General features: G+C 41.2%; 1 protein-coding gene across 1 annotated transcript in view; it reads left to right on the plus strand.

Annotated features, from left to right (window-relative positions):
- Positions 1–20,239, plus strand: part of Cubn (cubilin) — a 226,113-nt gene that overhangs the window by 122,732 nt on the left and 83,142 nt on the right. The window contains exons 32-37 of the mRNA XM_006985936.4: positions 8,360–8,519; positions 10,356–10,469; positions 12,608–12,718; positions 13,994–14,122; positions 14,992–15,124; positions 19,382–19,587. Of these exons, the coding sequence (XP_006985998.2) occupies positions 8,360–8,519; positions 10,356–10,469; positions 12,608–12,718; positions 13,994–14,122; positions 14,992–15,124; positions 19,382–19,587 (853 nt within the window). The remainder of the gene's footprint in view (positions 1–8,359; positions 8,520–10,355; positions 10,470–12,607; positions 12,719–13,993; positions 14,123–14,991; positions 15,125–19,381; positions 19,588–20,239) is intronic.

Consider the following 20,239-nt stretch of genomic DNA (forward strand, 5'->3'; position numbering starts at 1 on the left):
GTTATATTTATGACTAACAGCATGGACAATATCCTGAGGGGCTCCCCTCCTTGTCATTTAGTACTTCCTCTATCTTGGACCCAGACATGAAGCTGGGGATTCCATTAGCAGCTCCGCTCCTGTATATAACATGTGAAGGTGTTTCACGGGTTCCCTGCTCTCCAGGTTGATTTCGTACCTCGATATTCTATAGACAAATGACGTGACTGCTCTGTGATATGGGAACATTTTATTGTGCGTAAGAGAGAGAAAATAAACAGAGGCATCTGGAAGAGTCCAGAGCAGGGAGAGAAAGAAGTAGACCGAACAGGGCCAGCAGGCTGGACATGGCAAGTGTTGTCTGCAAGAGAGGGGAAAAGAGCAGGGGGTAGAGAATAGAAAAACATACTGAGAATAGCAGCAGCAGAGGCCTAGAGTAGTGCAAACAGCCGGGTTATAAGAAGGGGAGGGAAGGGCCAGGAGACGGGAGCATTGAAATGTCTAGCAAGTACTTGTGAGAAGGGACTGCTGGAGCCTGGAGGTAGCATAGACCTTGATTATGCTGAGAGGTGTCAGAGGTCTATGTTAATTGGAGATTCATTTGTCGCTTTTGCTGGAGGTAAGGGGGATGACTCCTTTTGGTAGAAGGGAACTGACTTTACAAGTTCCTGAGGTGTGCTGGCTTTTATCTAACCTCCAGAAACCCTCCCATAGCAGGTTGAACTCACGTCTGGATATTTGGAGTGCTTTTTGGAGTTTGGGGAACTGGAGTTTCCTTTGGACCTGACAGATATAAATTAGCTCTTTTACCCCCCACCCCCAGTGTATTACCCTCCCCCACATCTCTTTCACCTTGTGAAGATTTAAAGCACTGGAACCAGGAGACCTGAGGTGCCAGAGTTACAATTTAGTGAAGAGTGAGGACCAGGCGGCCAAATGGAGTCCGGGTGGCAGTGAGGGAAGAGGCTGTGCCAGAGATCTGTGATTAGCCCTGAGAAGGGAAGTGGACAGTTACTACTGCACCCAGGCCCAAAAGCACAGCCCGGTTTAGCAGTCAGGGATACAAGTTTTAGGTTTATTTATCAGCCCAGACACTGGGCTGTTTGTTAAGACATCTCACTGGATCAGCCACGCTGGAAATGCCGTAGCTCTTTAGTGGAATGGAATGCATGACAGAACCCTCTGAAATCCACAGGAGCCCGACACAAGACTTACTAAAACGTCCCGGTATTCTTCAGGGTCCTCTCAAGGAACAGGAGGGAGGAATTGGCCAGTGAGAGTGAGGGTGAGCAGGCAGAAGGCAGAAGCCTCCATCTTCCTTGTCTTTTTCTGTGAGCTCCACAAAGGTGTGGTCCAGATTTTGAGTGAGTCTTCTGACCTCAACTGATCCAGATTAGGGTGGGGTCCATCTCAAATAATCCAACCAAGAAAAACCCCTCCCAGGTGTGCCCAGCTGATTGGCTGTTTGTTAATTCCAAAAGAGGTCAAATTGACAGCCAAGATCAGAGCCCCTAAGGATGCTCCAGTGCAGTTTTAGGTGACCGGGAAGCTGCTGTGATTATCTTTCTAAAATGTCGTGGGATCTCACTTAGCTTCACAGAATTCTGGCCTCCTAATATTCCAGCTAAATGAATGGAACTTGATTTTACCTTCCCCCTTGGTTTAATGATAACCAGTAAGACGTCAGTAAGATAGGGCTTATACTGCTCTGTGCTACTAGGAAGTATTCGATTCCAAGACACTTACATTATCTAAGTCTCAAGTTTCCAAGCTGCATATGGGACGATAAAAAGAACTAATATATATATACAAGGGAGACTTAGTAGTAACAGCAAAATGCCAATATGAGGCACTAGTACCTCTCTCTCTCTCTCTCTCTCTCTCTCTATATATATATATATATATATATATATATATATATATATATATATATATATATATATATATAATTAAGTCTCCCTTAATATATATATATTAAGTCTCCCTTGTCACTACGTCTAACACAAGTAGTCACACTATTTTAAAGGTCTTAGTTGTCTTTTTATATTGTGGACCTTAGGACTACAGAACTGGATTCAGAATCCTCTTTGCTCACTATCATTATTAAATCATTAAAATTCCCCCCTTTGTGTTTAAACACTAAAAATTTAAGATATATATATATATATGTATATATGCATATATATATATATATATATATAAACTATCTTTCAGTCTTCAATATATCATCCTAACTAGATTAACTTTTAAATACATTTTATGTGTTAATTTTGTGTCCATGTGGGTATGCATATGGAGGTCAGAAAACAACTTGTTAAAGCCACTTCTCTCCTTCCATCATGTGATTGGGTCCCAGGGATCAAACTCCAGTCATCAGGCTTGCCTGCAGCTGTTTTGACCTCCTGAGGCGTCCCACCAGCCTCCACCTAACACATTTTGTTAGGCTGCAATCGCATTATTTTGTTATTTCCCAGATGATTCGAAAATAAGTTAACAAAAAGTATAGTGCCACACGTGGAAAGACAACCACACACTTCTACATTCCCAGCTTCTCTTCATGGAAAGCTCAACTTGGAAGTTTCAGAAGTAAAAGATGTGTTACTACCACAGTTGAAATTCATTTTTGCCCTGCAGTCATGAGCGTTGGGCCATCAGGAGTGACTGATATTTCCATCAGTCGATCATGAGCCATTTAATCATTCCAGGGTTATGATCATCGCAGAGGGGGTACTCCAGGCTAAAGCACCGTTGCTAGCATCCACATCAATCACGTGTTCCGTTCTCAAGTGTATCCACCAGTGGCTGCTTATCTGATGTCATCCACAAACCTATAGGGCTGTTCAGCTTGCCTTTTGTATCTGACTTCAGACTTTAGAGACAGCGCACGCACAGCACCATGGCAGTTGCTGGGAGACTGAATTGATAGATGACACAAAACCAAGGCAGAAAAAAAGGGATCAAGGCAAGATCCAAATACTAAAGTACCCAGAGGGAGCCTCCAGGCATAGAAGAGATGGAATCAAAAGATACAGCAGAGAAAACTGACAGCATACTGATCCTCTGGGTTGGGAGACAGAGGAGAGATGTAAAATGTTTTGTCATGAAGATCTGTGCTATTTAATAGCTATCTGTTACACAAACAGTATACCAGGAACTCTAATTGTTTCTATTTCATTCTTTTTAATTCTCACAATAATATTTGATAAAGACTAATATGAGTTCCCTTTCACAGAGTAGGTGGCTAAACAATGATTAGGAAGCACATGAAGGGGAGCAGCTTGTCCCCTAAGACAGGAAACATCACCTCCGTTATTCCACCTCCACATTGAAGCTTATAAAGACGATTTGCTAAAGATTCTTTCCCTCTAAAAAAGTTCTATCAATGTTTCAATAGCTCACACAGTTCGTTCTTAATGAATATTTACATCAACACATTATCTCCAGTAAATTAAAAGACTCTCATTGTGTTTCCTCAAACTGCCACTTTGTAAGACTCTGAACCTAGCGCCCCTCCTCCCAGAACTGTAAATGTCATCAGGAAGGGATGTCAGCCTCTCACTTGACTGATTTGTTTCCTAATGCCACTTGATCTATGACAAGGGGGGACACGTATTAACCTGACAATGGTTGACATTTACTCAATCCTCACAATACTGAAATGTCAAATATGAAAATTCCTAATCCATTAGTTCAGTCGTTGCTTCTAGCTAGGGCTCAGGGTATGGAAGGAGCTGAGACATTGCAACTAGTCCTGAATCTGAGATACTCTGGACTGTGGGCTAAGCTCAAATCCCTTGGCCCACCTCCTCCCGTGCCTTTCCCTCACACTGTGTGAGCTGAGTGTGTGGGGCTGTCTGTGCCCTGTGACCACACCCTTGCCATTTCCTCCTTGGGCCCAGAATATAGAAAAGCTGGCATGACAGCAGCCGCAGGGGGCCCCTCTCCCCTGTGAAGAGCTTCTTACTGCTGAGCTTGCTTTGTTTTGTGTTTCTATAATCCACCTCATGAAGGAGAGGGCAGCTTTTTCTCAAGGTGTTTCTCAACCCAGCTCTCTGTTCTTAGAAACTACAGACCGACATATGTTTGACATTTACACGTCTCTTTTTCCTGGCTATTACGTGCCAGGCTCGGTACTTTTCCTTTCTTTTTATGCACTAAAGTTACATTTTGGCTTAGTAAATGTGTATGCTAGAATCCTGTAATTTTATACCATCCCTAGTCCCTTCCAAAGGCGCTCCCTTTCCCACAGAAATGTTTACCATTTAGCCAGCTCAGGCTCAGCTTGTTGGGAGCTGTGCTAGCTGGAGTCCAGAACATGGTGCCTGTTTTTTCTTTTGTGGATTCTGTTTCATTACTTCATTAGTGTCACCTAGAAGAGAAGAGTAAGTTGAGAGTCTTATCTTGTGTGTATACTGCTGTGGCATTTCCTGCTTCAATAGGGGGTTGAAAAATCAATTCCTAAGCCTAGTCTTGGCAGCAGACTTAAGAATTACTTAAGTTATATGAATGCATTATACATTTATCCAGTGGTGATACAATTTGCTAGCTCTGCTTTGGGAGCTAAGTAGAAACAAGGGACCATACATATTGATAGGCTCATGACTGTAGACCTTTAAATAAGCAGAAACAAATTTCTCATATTTTCTTTCTTGCAGTGCTTCCTTGTAACTTTGCAAATTAAAAATTAAAATGTGAGAATATTGTCTTAATATTGCTAATGTTGAAAGCATTCTCAAGTACAATTGATATTTCACATGCAATTTAAAAATACTGTCTCATTGCTAGTGTGAGACTTTGAAATTTTACAGAATGATGATTAAGTATGCATAAGTTATTTACTTATGTAGCCAGCGTCTTACTCTTATAGTACAAGTTGGGCTTGAATTTATGACCTCCTACCACAGTCTTCAAAATTCTGGGGTTCCGAACACATGACAATAAGCCAGCTATCACAAGTTTTTTTTTTTTTTTTTTTTTTTTTTTTTTTTTTTTTTTAAAGAAGCAATGTTATGTAGAATTCGGTGAGTGAAGACTCACGCTCACTAGCTTATCTTAGATAAGTTACTAGCTTATTTTGGATAGGGCATAATTTCGCAATAAGCACACTTGTCTCACTCCAACCACATGTTGTTGGAGAGTAACTTGAGGCATTTTTAGCCATGCCTATAAACTTACAACACAGACATACACACATACATATTTGATATGCTGTTGGTATATAACTTCAATTCAAGGACAAGAATGGCCTAGGAAGAGAGTCTCAGGGAGGGATTGTCTATATTGAGTGGGCAATTTTATGGGGGATTCAACATAATTAATTGATATAAGTACCAGCCCACTTTGGGTGGTACCATTCCCTAGGTAAAAGGTCCTGAACATTATAAGAGTAATCAAGCTGAGAACAAGCAAGAAAGGGGCTAAGCTCTTTTCTTGAATGTAATGTGATTAGCTCTTTGAGGTTCCTGCTATAACTTTCTCACAATGACTGACTGTAAACGGGAATTATAAACTGAATTAAAGCCTTTTTTCTCCCTAAATTGTTTGTTAGGATACTTTATCACAGCAGCAGAAAGTAAGCCAGAACATTTTGCCTTTTTAAAAAGTGTGGGCTTGGAAAAGGTTCAAGTTTCTATTCTTTTGGGAGTTTGTATATACTTAATACAGTCTAGTACTTTACCAAAATTTAAGAAATTAAGCAAATTAAGAGGCATGTTTGTGATGGCTTATATGTTGTTTAGCTCTAAACAAAGTCTGAAAGAAGCAATCATACTAGACTGGAAACAATATTTCTTTATTTTGAATTTTTCATACATGTATATAATTCATTTTGATCATAATCATCCCTCAGGGCCCCTCCTACTCCTCCTGGATCCCTTCTCTCAACCCATCCCCAACTACATGCCTTTGTATGTTTGTTTGCTTAATAACTGTGCAAACTGACAGGATGACTATTCCATGGTGTGGTGAAGAAGATGTTTTTACTGTAGATATAAGAGAGAGAACGACCAGATGCATCTGGGAGAGTCCAGAGCAGAGAGAGGAAGAAGTAGACCAAACATGGCGAGCAAACAGCAAGAAAGGGGAGAATAGAAGGAGCAGAGCATAGAGAAAACATGTTGAGGATAGCAGGATTATAAGGAGACTAGGTAGCTGGGGGCATAGGGGTGTAGAGGAAAGCCCATGAGCTGGAAGGAGTTTAGGGGAGGAGAGGGGACAAGAAGGGATAGAATGCTAGCATGGATTTTGAAATGTGTAATAGGTACTTGGGATACTGAATGATCTGGAAGCCAGCCTGAGTTTTGATATACTGATAGGCACCACATGTAGCCATATGCCCCTTCTTCTGGAGGTAAGGGAAATGACTCCTTTTGGTAGACAGGAACTTGTAGAAGAAGAATGCTGGCTTTTATCTAATCACCAGAAGTCCTCCTGTAGTACAGGCGGAGCTCATTTATGGACATTTGGAGTGCCTTTTGGAGTCTGAGGAATTGGAGGGTTTTTGTTTTGGTCGTGACAATGACCATCTGAGTACAGGGCTGCTTGTGCATACATGAGTATAGAGTTGTACACTGGAGCACGAACAAGGCCCATATCACAGAAGAAAACTCACCCGTTCCCATCAACCATCAGCTGCCAGTAGTTCCTCAGCTGGGGGGGGGGAGCCTCATGAATCCTCCCTTATCCATGTTTGGATATTGACTCCCTTGATCATGTGCAAGGCCTCAAGCAAGCAACCACAGCTGTGTAAGTTCGTGGGTGCAAAGACCCAGTCATGTCCAGAAGCTACTGCTCCCCAGCAGCCCTCCCTGTCCTCTGACTCTCACAGTCCTATCTGCTGCCCTCTTCCTGGGTATCCTCTGAGCTTGTGTGACACAGATGTCCTATAGCTGAACACTCTCTGCAGAGACTAAGTGAGTGGTTGAACTGATTAGATCTGAAAATCATATTCTGGAATGGCTAGATGAATATCACTCAATTTTCAGTCAATGTTTGTTGAATAAAAATCATTTTTAAAGTTTTATGTATTGAATGTTTGGATTTAAAATGTGAACATTAAATGATAAGAGGGGGAAGGGAGAAAGAAGTGTTGTTCTAGAACCAGATTTACTTTGTATTTATTACTATAAAAGCCTGGTCCCTTTCTCTGAGGATTTAAATCCTATAGCCATATGATTCATGTGCTTGTACAAATCAGTTCAGAATACGCTCCCAACCCTGATTCTCTAATAGGAATGCTGATTGCAGTCATCACTAGATTTTCCAAGTTACTTGTGAATACCTCCCTTACTTTAGTGCCCTGAATATTCTGTTATCTACCCACATTTTTCTAACAAAATGCAGATGGCAATTAGGTTTGAATGAGATAGTCATAATTAATTTAATATTTCCAGATACTGACTCTCACTATAGTAATATATCTACCTTGTTCAACAGATATCTTATATTGGACAAAATAAGAGTTTCAATGCTAGATGCTAAAATCAAGTTTTTGGACTCAAAGTGACTTGTTCCCTCTTAGGAATTATGTAACTTATACACCACTAAGATTGTCTATGAATTTTTTGATAAAAATACAGGTAGAGAAAATGGTTGGAGGAATCAAATAAGAAAGACTGAATTCAATTTCTGACAGAGTATATACCTAGTGGTCCCAAGTGTTACCATGCAAAGACAAGAGACTTATAAATTCCTGGTTTATACATAAAAATGTTCAAGAGTTCATGCTAGCTCAGAATGCCAAACAGATGAGTAAACTCCAATTTTACATATTGACGTGGAGATTTGGGGCACATATAATATAACTTTACTCCACTGGCACAGAAGGTGTGTCAAAGGAGCTCCAGTACAGTCCTGGGCAGGGATGGAACCTGATACATGTCTTTGAATGAGGTAATTTCCTACACCAGGCTAATCCCACTCTTATTATTCTTGCCATCTTTCTTGCTCATTGTCTATGAGCCTCTAAGGAGCAAAAGGTTCCAAGAATGTTGTGTTTCTAACAATGAATGGTTACTCGTTATCTCTCACCTGTTTTGCTTCTGCGCATCAACTTTGCATCAAACATTTTCAGTACACATCTTGGGCATGTGCTGATGGTCATGAGGAAAAGGAGGGCTCTGTGAGCGTCAGAACTTACAGAGGTATTGGTGGTGTTAGCAGAAAACCTCACACTGAAATCTTTGTATTGTTTCTAGAAATGACCAAACACTCAGACATGCCCCTGGAACTCTACAACAAGACAATGAAATAAAGCCAATTGTTGTAGATCCAGCCAATGCAGTGCTTTACTGGCTCATTGGTATGCAGATGATCCACAGAATATGGGCCTTATAGATGTAAACTTGCAGTATTGAGAGTTTTCTGTCTTCCATCTTTGCAGACGTATGATGGCTCAAGTTCCACAAGCACCCGTGTCGCCAGTGTGTGTGGAAGACAGACGCCACCTAACTCCATCACTTCTTCAGGAAACAGCCTCTTTGTGAGATTCCGGTCTGGCTCTTCCAGACAGGGCAGGGGCTTCCGAGCTCAGTTCAGGCAAGGTAAGTATCCTGTGAGTCACCTAACCCCCAACTGCTGTAACCAGACTTCAGAAGTTCACCAGAGTTTCCAACTTAACATGCAAATATTCAGATAGGAAGACTTATGAGTATGCTAGCTGTTCATATATTTTATGTATCTTCGTCTACCTTAAATGATGATGATGTCTTAGGACCTGTAACTCTCTTAAGCCCTATGTTTTTAGGATAAAATTTAATGGTTCAGTACCAGCAATATAAAAAAAAAGAATTAGCCAAATTAATTTACCTAGCACCTAACCAAGGAGATATACAATTGTAAGACTTGTTTGTAATGTAGTGTCAGATTCTCTCTCCACAGAATGGTTTGCCTCATTGCTGAATTCCATATTTTTCCATTGTTTTTGTCCTCAAGTCACCACTTCTCAATTTCCTCTCCCAAGCCTTTCACCCATTGCCTTTCACCAGATTTTTTTCTCAGAGATTAATCTTTATCAAATTGGTAGACATAGAAGGAGCCCAGAACTTAGAGGGATTGTTAATTGGTTTGAATGGGGCTATGATTTTTATCTATATGACTCAGATCATTTACTTCAAAATTTTTTTTAATTAAAAAAATTGCACATGTGTTTATTTGTATGCATCATGATGCACATGCAGAGGTCAGAGGACAACTTATGGGACTCAGTTCTCTCCTTTCATGTGGCTCTCAGGGATTGAACTCATGTCTGTAGGCTTGATGGCAATGCCTTTATCGGCTGAGCCATCCCCCTGGCCCCACCTCAAGTAAGGTTAACCTGTTCTGTCATCATGCGCCTGTTAACATCCACACTAGTAGACTTGCTGGTATCATATTCATAAACACTCCTAGGTGGAGAGTGTTTCGGAGTCAGTCTCACAAAGGTGCACCCTCAGAGACATTGGAGCAAGACACTAGCGTGTGTCTACCATTCTCGGTGATTTCAAAAAAAAAAAAAAAAAAAGGTAGTACTTAACACTATTTTTCTTTACACTTAATATTCCCTTAAGTGTTGCTTCAGAGGAAGAGTACCCTCTCATCCCTATCTGAACTCTTACAACAGCCTCCTCAAACTCACCCACTCTTGCTCCATCTTTCTCCCAAATAACTCTTAAGAGACACAGTCTGATCACACTGAGACTCCTCGTGTCTGTCCTTTCTCTGTGTGGCTTGAAGATGGAAGTCAAGCCACTCCAACTGTGAAGCACAGTTCCAAAACCTGCCCTGACCCCTTTACAGTGCTAATACGATCTAAGCCTCGCCTGCTTCAGTCAACACCGGATAAATAGGGCCCTTCTCCTCACCAACGTCTTTGCTCAGGCTGCCCATTCCCTGCGCTGTGCTTCTCATCCTCCAGATCCTGGTCTAGCTCCGCCTCCTCTGGAGACTGGGCACTCAACAGTGCAGCACACTCTCCTCTCCTTGGTTCCCACAGAGCACTGAACATCTCTGGTTAATTTGCAATCACCTTTACAAATTGAGTGTTTTCTAGAGAAAATAAAGTTCATTTATAAACAAATTACCCTTCCTATAATTAATGAGTAAATAGAATGAGTGAATCAAAGCCAGAGTGTCGGTTGAATGATTCAGACAATTCATAGCCGTTTAATGTGTTGTTCTATGTCCCCACTTCCTGTAATTGAAAAATATTATAACTGTAAAGTATTTTCTCATTATTTGATGTTTTTTTTTTGTGTGTGCAGTTTTATGTGCAGCTAGCTTCCTTATCAGAGAGCTTTCTTGGCATGCACTGTGGAAATAAGAAGTACTTTCAATCGTCTAATAACTGGTGTAGTTGGTAGAAATCAAAAGTATATGACATGTCTGTTTGTACTTCCCAGAATGTGGAGGCCACATCATCACTGACTCTTCTGATACTATTTCCTCTCCATTGTTCCCTAATAAATATCCAAACAATCAAAACTGTACTTGGATAATTGAAGCTCAACCTCCATGTAAGTAACAAAAATAAAAAACAGAAAAGTCTGGGGCAAGGGATACCTTTGGGAAGTATGGCCGTCAGTAGGGCACTTATGTCTTCAGTGGTAACAATTGATGGCTGACCTTTTTTTGGAAGTCCTGGTTCCTGGAATGCATCAAAACGGTCATTTTTCTAGTCTAGTACACAGACATTCTTTAAAGTGATTCATATTAATTTAAAGGAATTTTTAAGGCTGGATGTGGCAATCCTAGTACTCTGGAGGCTAAGGCAAAAGGTTTTTGAGTTGGTGACCAGCCTGGGCTCAACAGTAAGTTCAAGGCCAGCCTGAGTAATATATGGAGACCTTGCCTCTAAAAAAATCCCAGGGCTGGGGAGTTGAAGGTATAACTCAGTGGGCTGAGTACCTGCGTATCACCATTGATGCTCTGGGTTTGATGCCCAGAACTACATGCATCAAGTGGTGGCACATGCTTGTCATTGCAACACACACTGAGTGGAAGAAGCAGAAGTTCAAGGTCACCCTCTATTCATATCCAGTTGGAGACTACTCTGGGATCAGTGAAATCCTTGCCTTAAAAACAAGCAAGCAAGCAAGCAAACAAAGACAAAGGATTGAGGATGTGGCTCCTAAAATGTGTACCTACCTACCATGCACAAAAACCTAAGTTGTATTTGTGCACATCTTTGTTGTACTGGCAGGCACGTGAGACTGAGGTCATGAAAACGTAATTGATAGATAATCAGCTCTTGACATGTGTTGCTGAGTATGATAGATGCTGGATGAATATGTGAATAATGAAGATAGAGTTTGGAGAACTATCTTACAGTTGGAGGATACGATGTCACAAGCTATTGGTCACTAACGGGGAAACTAATAGCAAACCTATCCCCTCCTGCCATGTATATATTGATGAAACCCCAGCACAGGCCTAGAAGCACTCAGTAAATGCTTACTTTCTTTTCCTTTTGGAATCTTAGATTTCTATTATCTGACATGGTAATAGTCTGTCCACGTTTTACAGGCAGAGAAAATGGCCCTTATAGACATGTCAGAACGACTCCAAACACAGTGATCCTGGTCCCATTAGGAATCCTATTTCACTTGAACCCTGCCCTCCTTTAAGGTTTCCAGGAAGAGTCTGTGATTTCAGACACAAAGTGGGAAAGCCATTAAGTCCTCTTTTCTGTTCTCTAATTAATGACCTGTGTGAAAATAGGACAGTCACTTAGGCTAATCAGGCCCCAGCATAAAATAATTTGCAGAAGAGCTGGGCTTAAATATTAAGTTTAATTTAATTGTTATTAGTTGTGAAACAGAACTTCACAAATTGATTCTATTCTGTGGCCACGCATAAGATGTGGGAGCCGGTGATGTAATTCTTAGTCTTTGTAGATGGAGAGGGTGGAGCCCCAACAAAGCAGAGAAAAAGAAGCCCACCCCATCCCCCACCCGAGTCCAGCAGTTTTGTGCCTATTGATTATTTTCTAAGGAGCTGTAAAAACATCCAGATGAAAGTTCTCACTGCAAGGACGGCAACAGGAAAAGATCCCATTCTGAAGATTAGGGACGCTGTGAGGGACAACAAAGGGAAAATGTACCCAGGCACTTGCTGTTCCTTGCGTGGTTCAAAGCTTTCCTGATGGATGATTCAGAAGCTCTCAGGCACTGGTTCTGACAGTTAAATAAGCTTGAGTGTGCTGTGTCTTGTGGAAGAAGGGTGTCTCAGTACAGCGCATGTAAGGAATCAGAATCTAAGAAAACTAACCTGTGGAGAAGAATGTTTATGAGAGGAAGACAACAATAGCTAATAAAACAAAACAACAGCCTATGGTTATGTTTTCCAATAAGACATTTCCCAAAGTCTCTGGGATGAACTTACCAAAGAGTTCTGAGTTACCATGACTGGCATTTGGGATTCTACAGGCGTTTTCAAAAGCATTGATTCTGTTACTCTTCAAAGGAAGCCCTTTAAGCATGAAGCTGAGCCCTTAGCTCTGTTTACCGACCCCACCCCTGTGCAAAGCTGCCAAATGCCTGGCTTCCCTGCTGGAAAACCCTCATCTCAAAGTACCAGAGGCAAAAATCTCTCTGTTCTGCTTGCCAATATTTTATTAAATAACCATCCCTCTCCTCTCTCTTTTTTTCTATAGTCAGTCATATTACCCTCTCCTTTAGCCTCTTTCAACTTCAAGACAGCACAGACTGTGCACGGGACTATTTAGAGATTTTGGATGGCAAGGACTATGACGCACCTGTCCAAGGTACCAAAGACTCATCATTTACATCTGTAGTCTTGGCATGTAGTGTGTGTGTGTGTGTGTGTGTGTGTGTGTGTGTGTGTGTGTGTGTGTGTATGTGTGTGTGTGTGTGTGTGTGTGTTGTTGTTGTTGTTGTTGTTGTTGACATTCAAAGTTACAGTGTTTCCAATAAGCATGAAGAACCTCATAAGCCACATAGGAATAATCAGAGGGTAGGAAAGCAGAAAAATGTGGGACTCAAGAAACTCAACTTATTTATGGTCACAAATAGTTTGTATATTTTAGTGTGTTTCTAAAGTGCAAGTTACAGATTCCAAATCGCAATCTGAAGCAGTAGTGGAACAAAGACCATTTCATCATTAAACAGAACATTCAGAAATCTCTGGCTAGTACTTTAAAATACTTCTTATATTCCATTGGAAATGAACACTTTCTCTGTGAGCATTTTGCCATGGAAGTGTCCCCCCTTACAGAAGACAAGCTCTGTCAGAGGAGACTACTTTTATTACTGTGCCCATAACAGAGCCTAGTGGACAAGGACTGGGCACCAGGCACACCTCGAATTGTATTGTGTGAGAAGTTAATCCATTGGTATAGAACCAAAGACAAGGATATGTATAGAACACATACTCTTACCCAACCACCTCCTGCGGAGTACTGCTCATATCTGCATTAATACAAGTATAGACTGTGCACTGTACAAAAGTCATCCAAAGATGATGTTTTTTGTTTTATGTTTGAGCAGGTAAAATATACATTACATGTCTTATAGTTTTTCTAGGTTTATTTCTGTAGCCAGGATTTTCAGTGGGTGTTCCTCTAAGTGGTAACTCAGTCTTTATAGCCTTACGACATAGATTTAGTTATTTCTAATATATGAGGAAACTGGGTCATAGAACACCCAAGTAGCTTGTCTCAGCTTACATAACTCGTGAATGGCAAGCCAGGTGTTGAATGCATGGAACTTGATCCACCATCTCCTCCTCTCTGTGATAATGCACTGAGATTCTAAGTGCACTATTGTCTGTCCCTACTTGGCTGGAAGTGTCCACTTGAGTTACAGTTGGAGTCTAGTCACATCTGCTTTCCCTCTGTCCCTCTATTTTTTTTTAAATTAATCATGTCTATATTCATCCTGGCTATGCTGGTATCTAGAGTGTATCTTTAGTGCTCAGGCATTGTCTCAAACACAACTCTGATGTAAGTGGTTCTTTCTCATTGTGATGTCTTGTGTGGCCCTGCCATTGCGTTACCTCCTTGTCACATCTTCATCCTTAGGCCGTTACTGTGGTACCTCCCTGCCCCATCCCATCGTATCCTTTGGCAATGCCCTGACACTGAAGTTTGTCTCTGATTCTTCCATTGTAAGTGAGGGTTTCCATGCCTTCTATTCTGCATCAACATCAGGTAAGTAAGAGGCATTAACAGATGACTGTAGGGTTGACAGTGTGGGATACAAATCTTTGCTTGGTTATTTAGGACTCTTTTAAAGTGGGGAGCCAGTTTCCTAAAATTTCTCTTGTGCCTTCTTTATAATTTAATGTTGTGTAAAATTTCATAACCATGAGATCTAGAAAGTGAGGAGAATTGGCTGAAAACCTGGCTGGGTTTTTTTTATAGTCCCACCTTATCTTCTTGGAGACCTGTTCTCTAGTGTCACAGCCAAGGTGCTCTGTGACTGGAAGTTTGATGGAGACTCATACCATGCACAGCCTCATGGCTATTTTTCTGCACTTGATGCTAGGGTCAGGTAGGTGTGGATATTGACAGGTCCACTGTGCAGTGAGGCACATGGGCAGGAGAGGAACGAGGTGCCATCCATCATTGTGCTTCTTGGCCAGGAGAGGCTGTTAACAGCCCAAGTGTAGAAAAGTGAAGAATCGTGTGTCTTAGTAATCTCCCCAGAGGGACAAGCTGGACAGTTGCCTTTTCCATGGCAGCCAGGGAAAAGTACCCCCTCTTCCGGGGCAAGCTTGAAAATCACCCTGGCCATAAAAACCAAGTGGCTGCAGGATTGAAAACAAGTCCTTTTTTAAACCCGAAGTTCTAGTTCACATGGAGAAAGACTTTTAGAAGAGCTCCCTCTGTAGAGCTCTCAGTTTTGTCTTTGGAATCTTCCCTCTGTTACTATTTGTGAAGCAGATCAAATGTTAACGTGAGGTGGAAGTGTCCTGTCCTTTGCACATGGCCCTAATGCTCTTCCTCTTGTATCTTGTGCTGTCTTTCATTTGCTCTTTGCTCTGAAACTTCCCTTTTTTATTTCTTTTGCCTTCCAGCTTGTGGTGGAACCTTCAACATGGCTGATGGCATCTTCAACAGCCCTGACTACCCAGCAGCATACCATCCTCATGCAGAATGTGTCTGGAGCATTGTCAGCTCCCCTGGAAACCAGCTGCAGCTGTCCTTTCTGTGAGTCCTTTACGTGGGTGTATGGTCTCAGTACACGTGAGCCTGCAGGAAGGAAGCACTGTAACTGCTAGAGTGGGTACCCAGCATCCTGTGTCCCAGTCACCACCAGAGAGAACAAGTGGGAACCTCAGGAAGATTTCCCCCAGTTTCCTCTGTTCCATTCATAGCTTGAGCTATGGAATTAAGAATTTCTCAACAGTATTCTTTCTTCCAATGGAGAGAAATTGTGTCTGTCTCCATTTGGCCGCCTTCTTCTTCTTCTTCTTCTTCTTCTTCTTCTTCTTCTTCTTCTTCTTCTTCTTCTTCTTCTTCTTCTTCTTCTTAAGATTTATTTATTTATTATGTATACAGCATATATGACTGCAGGCCAGAAGAGGGCACCAGATCTCATTACAGATGGTTGTGAGCCACCATATGGTTGCTGGGAATTGAACTTAGGACCTCTGGAAGAGCAGTCAGTGCTCTTAACCTCTGAGCCATCTCTCCAGCCCCCATTTGGACTTCTTTACCCACATGCTGTATCCCTATTCCAATACACCCTTCCTTTCCTATCAGAGAAATATTCTTCGGAGGGTTTTTCATTTTAGTTTTTTATATTAGCAGTTGATTTGTAAAACTGCCTTCAAGCTTCTCATTGAATACTAACAATTTTGGAACACAGACTATGGATGTGGAATGAAGGGTAGATCTTGTTACATTCCAAATGGACCTAGGCTAAACTAAACAGCAATAATAATATTTCCCAGAAGTAGATGTAAACAGCACATGGTATGTGAAATGGGATTGTGTCATCCCTCAGTGGAGAGGTTCCAATGACAAACCATGTTGATAATGGGTACTTTAAAAATATGCCCTGGCAGCCAGGCATGGTGGTGTGCACCTTGAATCCTAGCACTCAGGGGCAGAGGCAGGCACATAAATCTCTTTGAGTTTGAAACCAGTCTGGTCTATACAGCATGCTCTAGGACAGTCAGGGTGACATAGTGACCCTGTCTCAAAAAAGAAAAAGAGAAAAGAAAAAAAAAGAACAAACAAATAATTATTTACTGAAGGCATGTTGGTATTTAAATTACCACTTTGAGTTCAAAGCTATGTGCCATACTATATTATATGTTATGGGAGTCAGGTTGAAATCATTAATTCTTTATTACTGTTGTTTTGCACACGTCCTCAGTATGTAGCCCACAATGGCCTAGAACTTGTGATCCTCCTGCCTCACATTGCCATGCAGGGATAACAAGCATGCATGGCAATGTCTGACTGTTAATTTTGTTTTAAAAAGGATGTCAATTGAGAGGAAGGCATTGTTTGTTGGCTCTTCCTCATAGACATGCCCATCTGCGCAACAAGAACTGATTAAAAAATGAGACAGCAAGTTGAAATATTTCAAATTGCTTTCTTGAATCCATCCGTCAGGCCGTACCTCCCCAGGGTGCAAGTGACCTTGTGCTAAGCAAGACGCTTTTTCTATATCCAAAAGGCAATGTGGGAATTTTGGGGTTGTCTTCGTTTTCACTGAAATCATGACATTTCTTATATAATAAGAAATTATACAATGTGCATATAACAATCTCTACATGATGTGTGTTTCTATTCAGCAAATGTTTATCAGCACCCTGAGCACACATCCCCTTCCCTGAGGATCCTTTACAGACAGTGATGAGAGAAGTGCTGTTCTGTCTTAGTGATGAAGCCCAAGGTCCTCCCAGGACCTTGCTGGACCTCAAATTTACCAAGCACAGGAGCCCCCTTTTTTGGCTTTTCTCTCCCATCTCTACCACATTTGTTTTGTTTACCCTTCTGGTGGCCAGCGGTTCCAGGAACACAGCGGTTCCAGCTGTGGGGGATATTTAATACTCATATGCTTTCTGTTCTTGACAAATTTATTGACAAATCAACTTCAGGAAGCTAGTGAATGGAAACCTCAAAAGATTCATTCCATTCTTAGAAAGACAATCATAAACTTGAAGGACCCCTGTTAGGGTTAAGGATACTAAAATTTAAAATACAGAGCCCAGGGCCATGATATAGCAGTGTTCTGTGAAAACGATTTCAATATTTGCTGTGTCTGAAGAATCTTCAGGAACAATCCCATGTGGCCCGCACTAGACTTTCTCTAGAGCATGGGTGCTTATTTTGGTTGTCCATGGAAAGAGGGAACTTCAACTGAAGGTTAGCCTGTGGGCATGCCTATAGAGCACTGTCTTGATTGCTAATTGATGTGGGCACCCAGTGTGGGCCTGAATTATAGAAAAAAGGCAGCTGGATATAAGCCTGGGTGCAAGGCTTTAAGCAGTGTTCCTTCTCAGTTTTCCTTCAGTTCCTGCCTCCAGGTTCCTGCCTAGAGCCCCTGCCCAGGTCTTTCCACAGGAGGGACTGTAACCCAGAAGCCAGACAAACTCTTTCCTTCTCAAGTGAGTTTTCGTGATGGTGTCTATCACAGCAACAGAAAGCAAAGAACAGAAAGTGTCATCCATGTTACCAGCTGACAGACATTACATCTAATTGCTGAACAGAGAGCTCTCAATGACTCAGTTGTCTCCTTGCTCGCCTGGATGAAGTTTGACTCCTTTGTGTTACTGGCGTGAGGTTTATTGTTAAAGTGGCCTCTGTAGAATGCAAGTTGCTTTTGCTGTGTGTTAATAATAATGAGAAATGCTTCCTAGCAAGGCCTGGGAGTTATTTCTGCCCTGATCTAAACTACATCCAGATGTGAACTAGACCTCTTCCCTGGGGTGTGTGAGAAACATATGAAGCACATCAAGTTCTAACACAGGGTTTAGATTATGGATGCTGTGGTGAGACTGAGCAGGGAGGAAACGTGGAAAAATTATAGTTGAATTTTCAAGGAAAAGGAGAGGGGAGAAATAAAACTTATTTATTCTATAGAAACAGTTATTCAAAGGAATGAACAGAAATTGTACTTTGTGCCAGAGAAGGCATTAAGGAAATGGTTGGTTCTGGGAGCAGAACTGAAATGAGATAATGAGAAACAGAAATTTTGTTATTTTTGTTGTGCATTGTATTTTTACTGACAGATCTTAGCCAAAGGATAGATTTTCTTATAAAATGTACCAGCCTAAAACAAAGACTTCCAAGAACAAAGCTTGTATAAGAACATTGGTTTGACTCTTGGGAGTATCACCGCTGTAATTTCTAACAGAAAGCCTTCCCTGCTGATTATCCCTGGAAGACAAGCCGATCACTAGGAAAGACCTTGCCTGTGTACTCTCTTGGGTCACTGGTCAGCGTTTTAACAGGCATTCAGATCACCTGAGTTTTGCTACATTTCAAGTCCTGATTCATTGCTATTTAGTGCTAGATTCACACACACACCCTCCTTGGATATATAATTATCTGTTTTTTATTGAAAAAATATTTTTATACAATATATTCTGATTATGGTTCCCCTCCCCAGCTCCTCCCAGATCCTCCCCACCCACCCAAATCCACACCTTTTTTTCTCTCCTTAGAATACAGTCACCTGAAACAATAATAATTATTATAAGGTAAAATAGGAACAAACAAACCAGGATAGCACAAAACAAACAGAAAAAAAAAAGAGCCAAAGGAAAAGCACAAGAAACACAGACAGAATCTGAGACACATTTACACCCATGGAAAAACCATAAAAACAAAATCAGAAACTACAATATATACGCAAAGGATCTGTAAGTGGAGGGGAAGAAATGCCCGGGCACAGCATGTAGGGTCCAGAGTCTTTATTTCAAGTGAGTCTTCAGGTGAGACTAAGGCTGCTGGACCACACACCAGGCCTCAGTAGAATGCTTCCAGAGGAAGTCTGTGGCTTTACCTTCTGAGATGAGAGAGGACTTGCCTCTCTCTTTTCTCAGGAGCAGAATAAAGCAATTTTGGCGTATTTCATATTGGCAATAACATTAAGTGTAATAAGACTGAGCCTGAATTATACTGTTTATCTTATAGGTAGTACTATTTTGCATCTGCTTATCTCAAAGTTCCAAAGATGGTCTGTTTTGTTGTAAGAGTTTTGTATTTCTAATATTTTGAGGACATATGCAAAAAAGTTAAATTAGTTTCAGCATATAATGAAAGAAATTGATTTTCTTTTTTCTTACTCTAGTATCCAATTATTGAAGCCACACTTTCAGTACTGACTGCTTTGGCCCATGGGGGCCAGAAGAGGAGTTTGGCCCCTCTGAACCTGAAATCAGGATAATCTCAAATTTATTCTATCTGTTCACTCCGTTACTTTTCGTTTGTTTGTTTCCAAACTAGAACCTTCCAGTTGGAGAGCTCTCCAAACTGTCACAAGGATTTTGTGGAAATCCGCGAAGGAAATGCCACAGGCCGATTAGTGGGACGATACTGTGGAAACTCCCTCCCTGGCAATTATTCATCCATCAAGGGTCATATTCTGTGGATCAGATTTGTCTCTGATGGCTCAGGCAGTGGCATGGGCTTCCAGGCCAGGTTCAGTCACAGTAAGTCGGTTTGTTTCCCCAATGGCTTCCAGAATGTATCCTACATACTAGGAATGTTGACAAAAGTTTCAGTGATGTATTAACTAAGAATAATCCTACACTCTACATTCCTTTCTCAGATTGCAGAATAATGTATCAGAAAAACTCAATTATTTGTGGATGGCTCACTAACAGATAAGGAAATTGTGCTTGAGGCTCTGAGTCTTCTCTTTGGGCTCCAATTTCTACCTGCTATTAATGTTTATGATATTATGCAAATGAGTCTTTTACTTTCGTACAGGCAGATAAAGTTTTGTCAAACATGTTTCATTTGGTCTTCTAAGTACGATCTTCAAATTAAGACCTTTAGAATTATTTTTGGACTGGCTTAAGTATTCAGATAAAACATGGGCTCTTCTTCCAGTGATACAATATTAATTATTTTTATTCTCTAACTCAAGTTTTTTCCATGATTGGCTGTTCTTTGTGTTGATTCTCATGTAGAATTTTCAAAGGGAAGGAAAAGTTCCTTTCTTTCATAAAACAAAACAAAATTGGTAAAATACAGTTAAGGTGTGAGGTAGCACTCCCACTCCCCAGTCCCCGGTGTCTGGGAAATCCTTTTCTCATGGGAAGTTGTGTCTTCCTTTCATACACTACAGCCTTCCAAGGA

This window comes from Peromyscus maniculatus, chromosome 5 (assembly GCF_049852395.1).
Source record: "Peromyscus maniculatus bairdii isolate BWxNUB_F1_BW_parent chromosome 5, HU_Pman_BW_mat_3.1, whole genome shotgun sequence".
Lineage (NCBI taxonomy): Eukaryota > Metazoa > Chordata > Mammalia > Rodentia > Cricetidae > Peromyscus > Peromyscus maniculatus.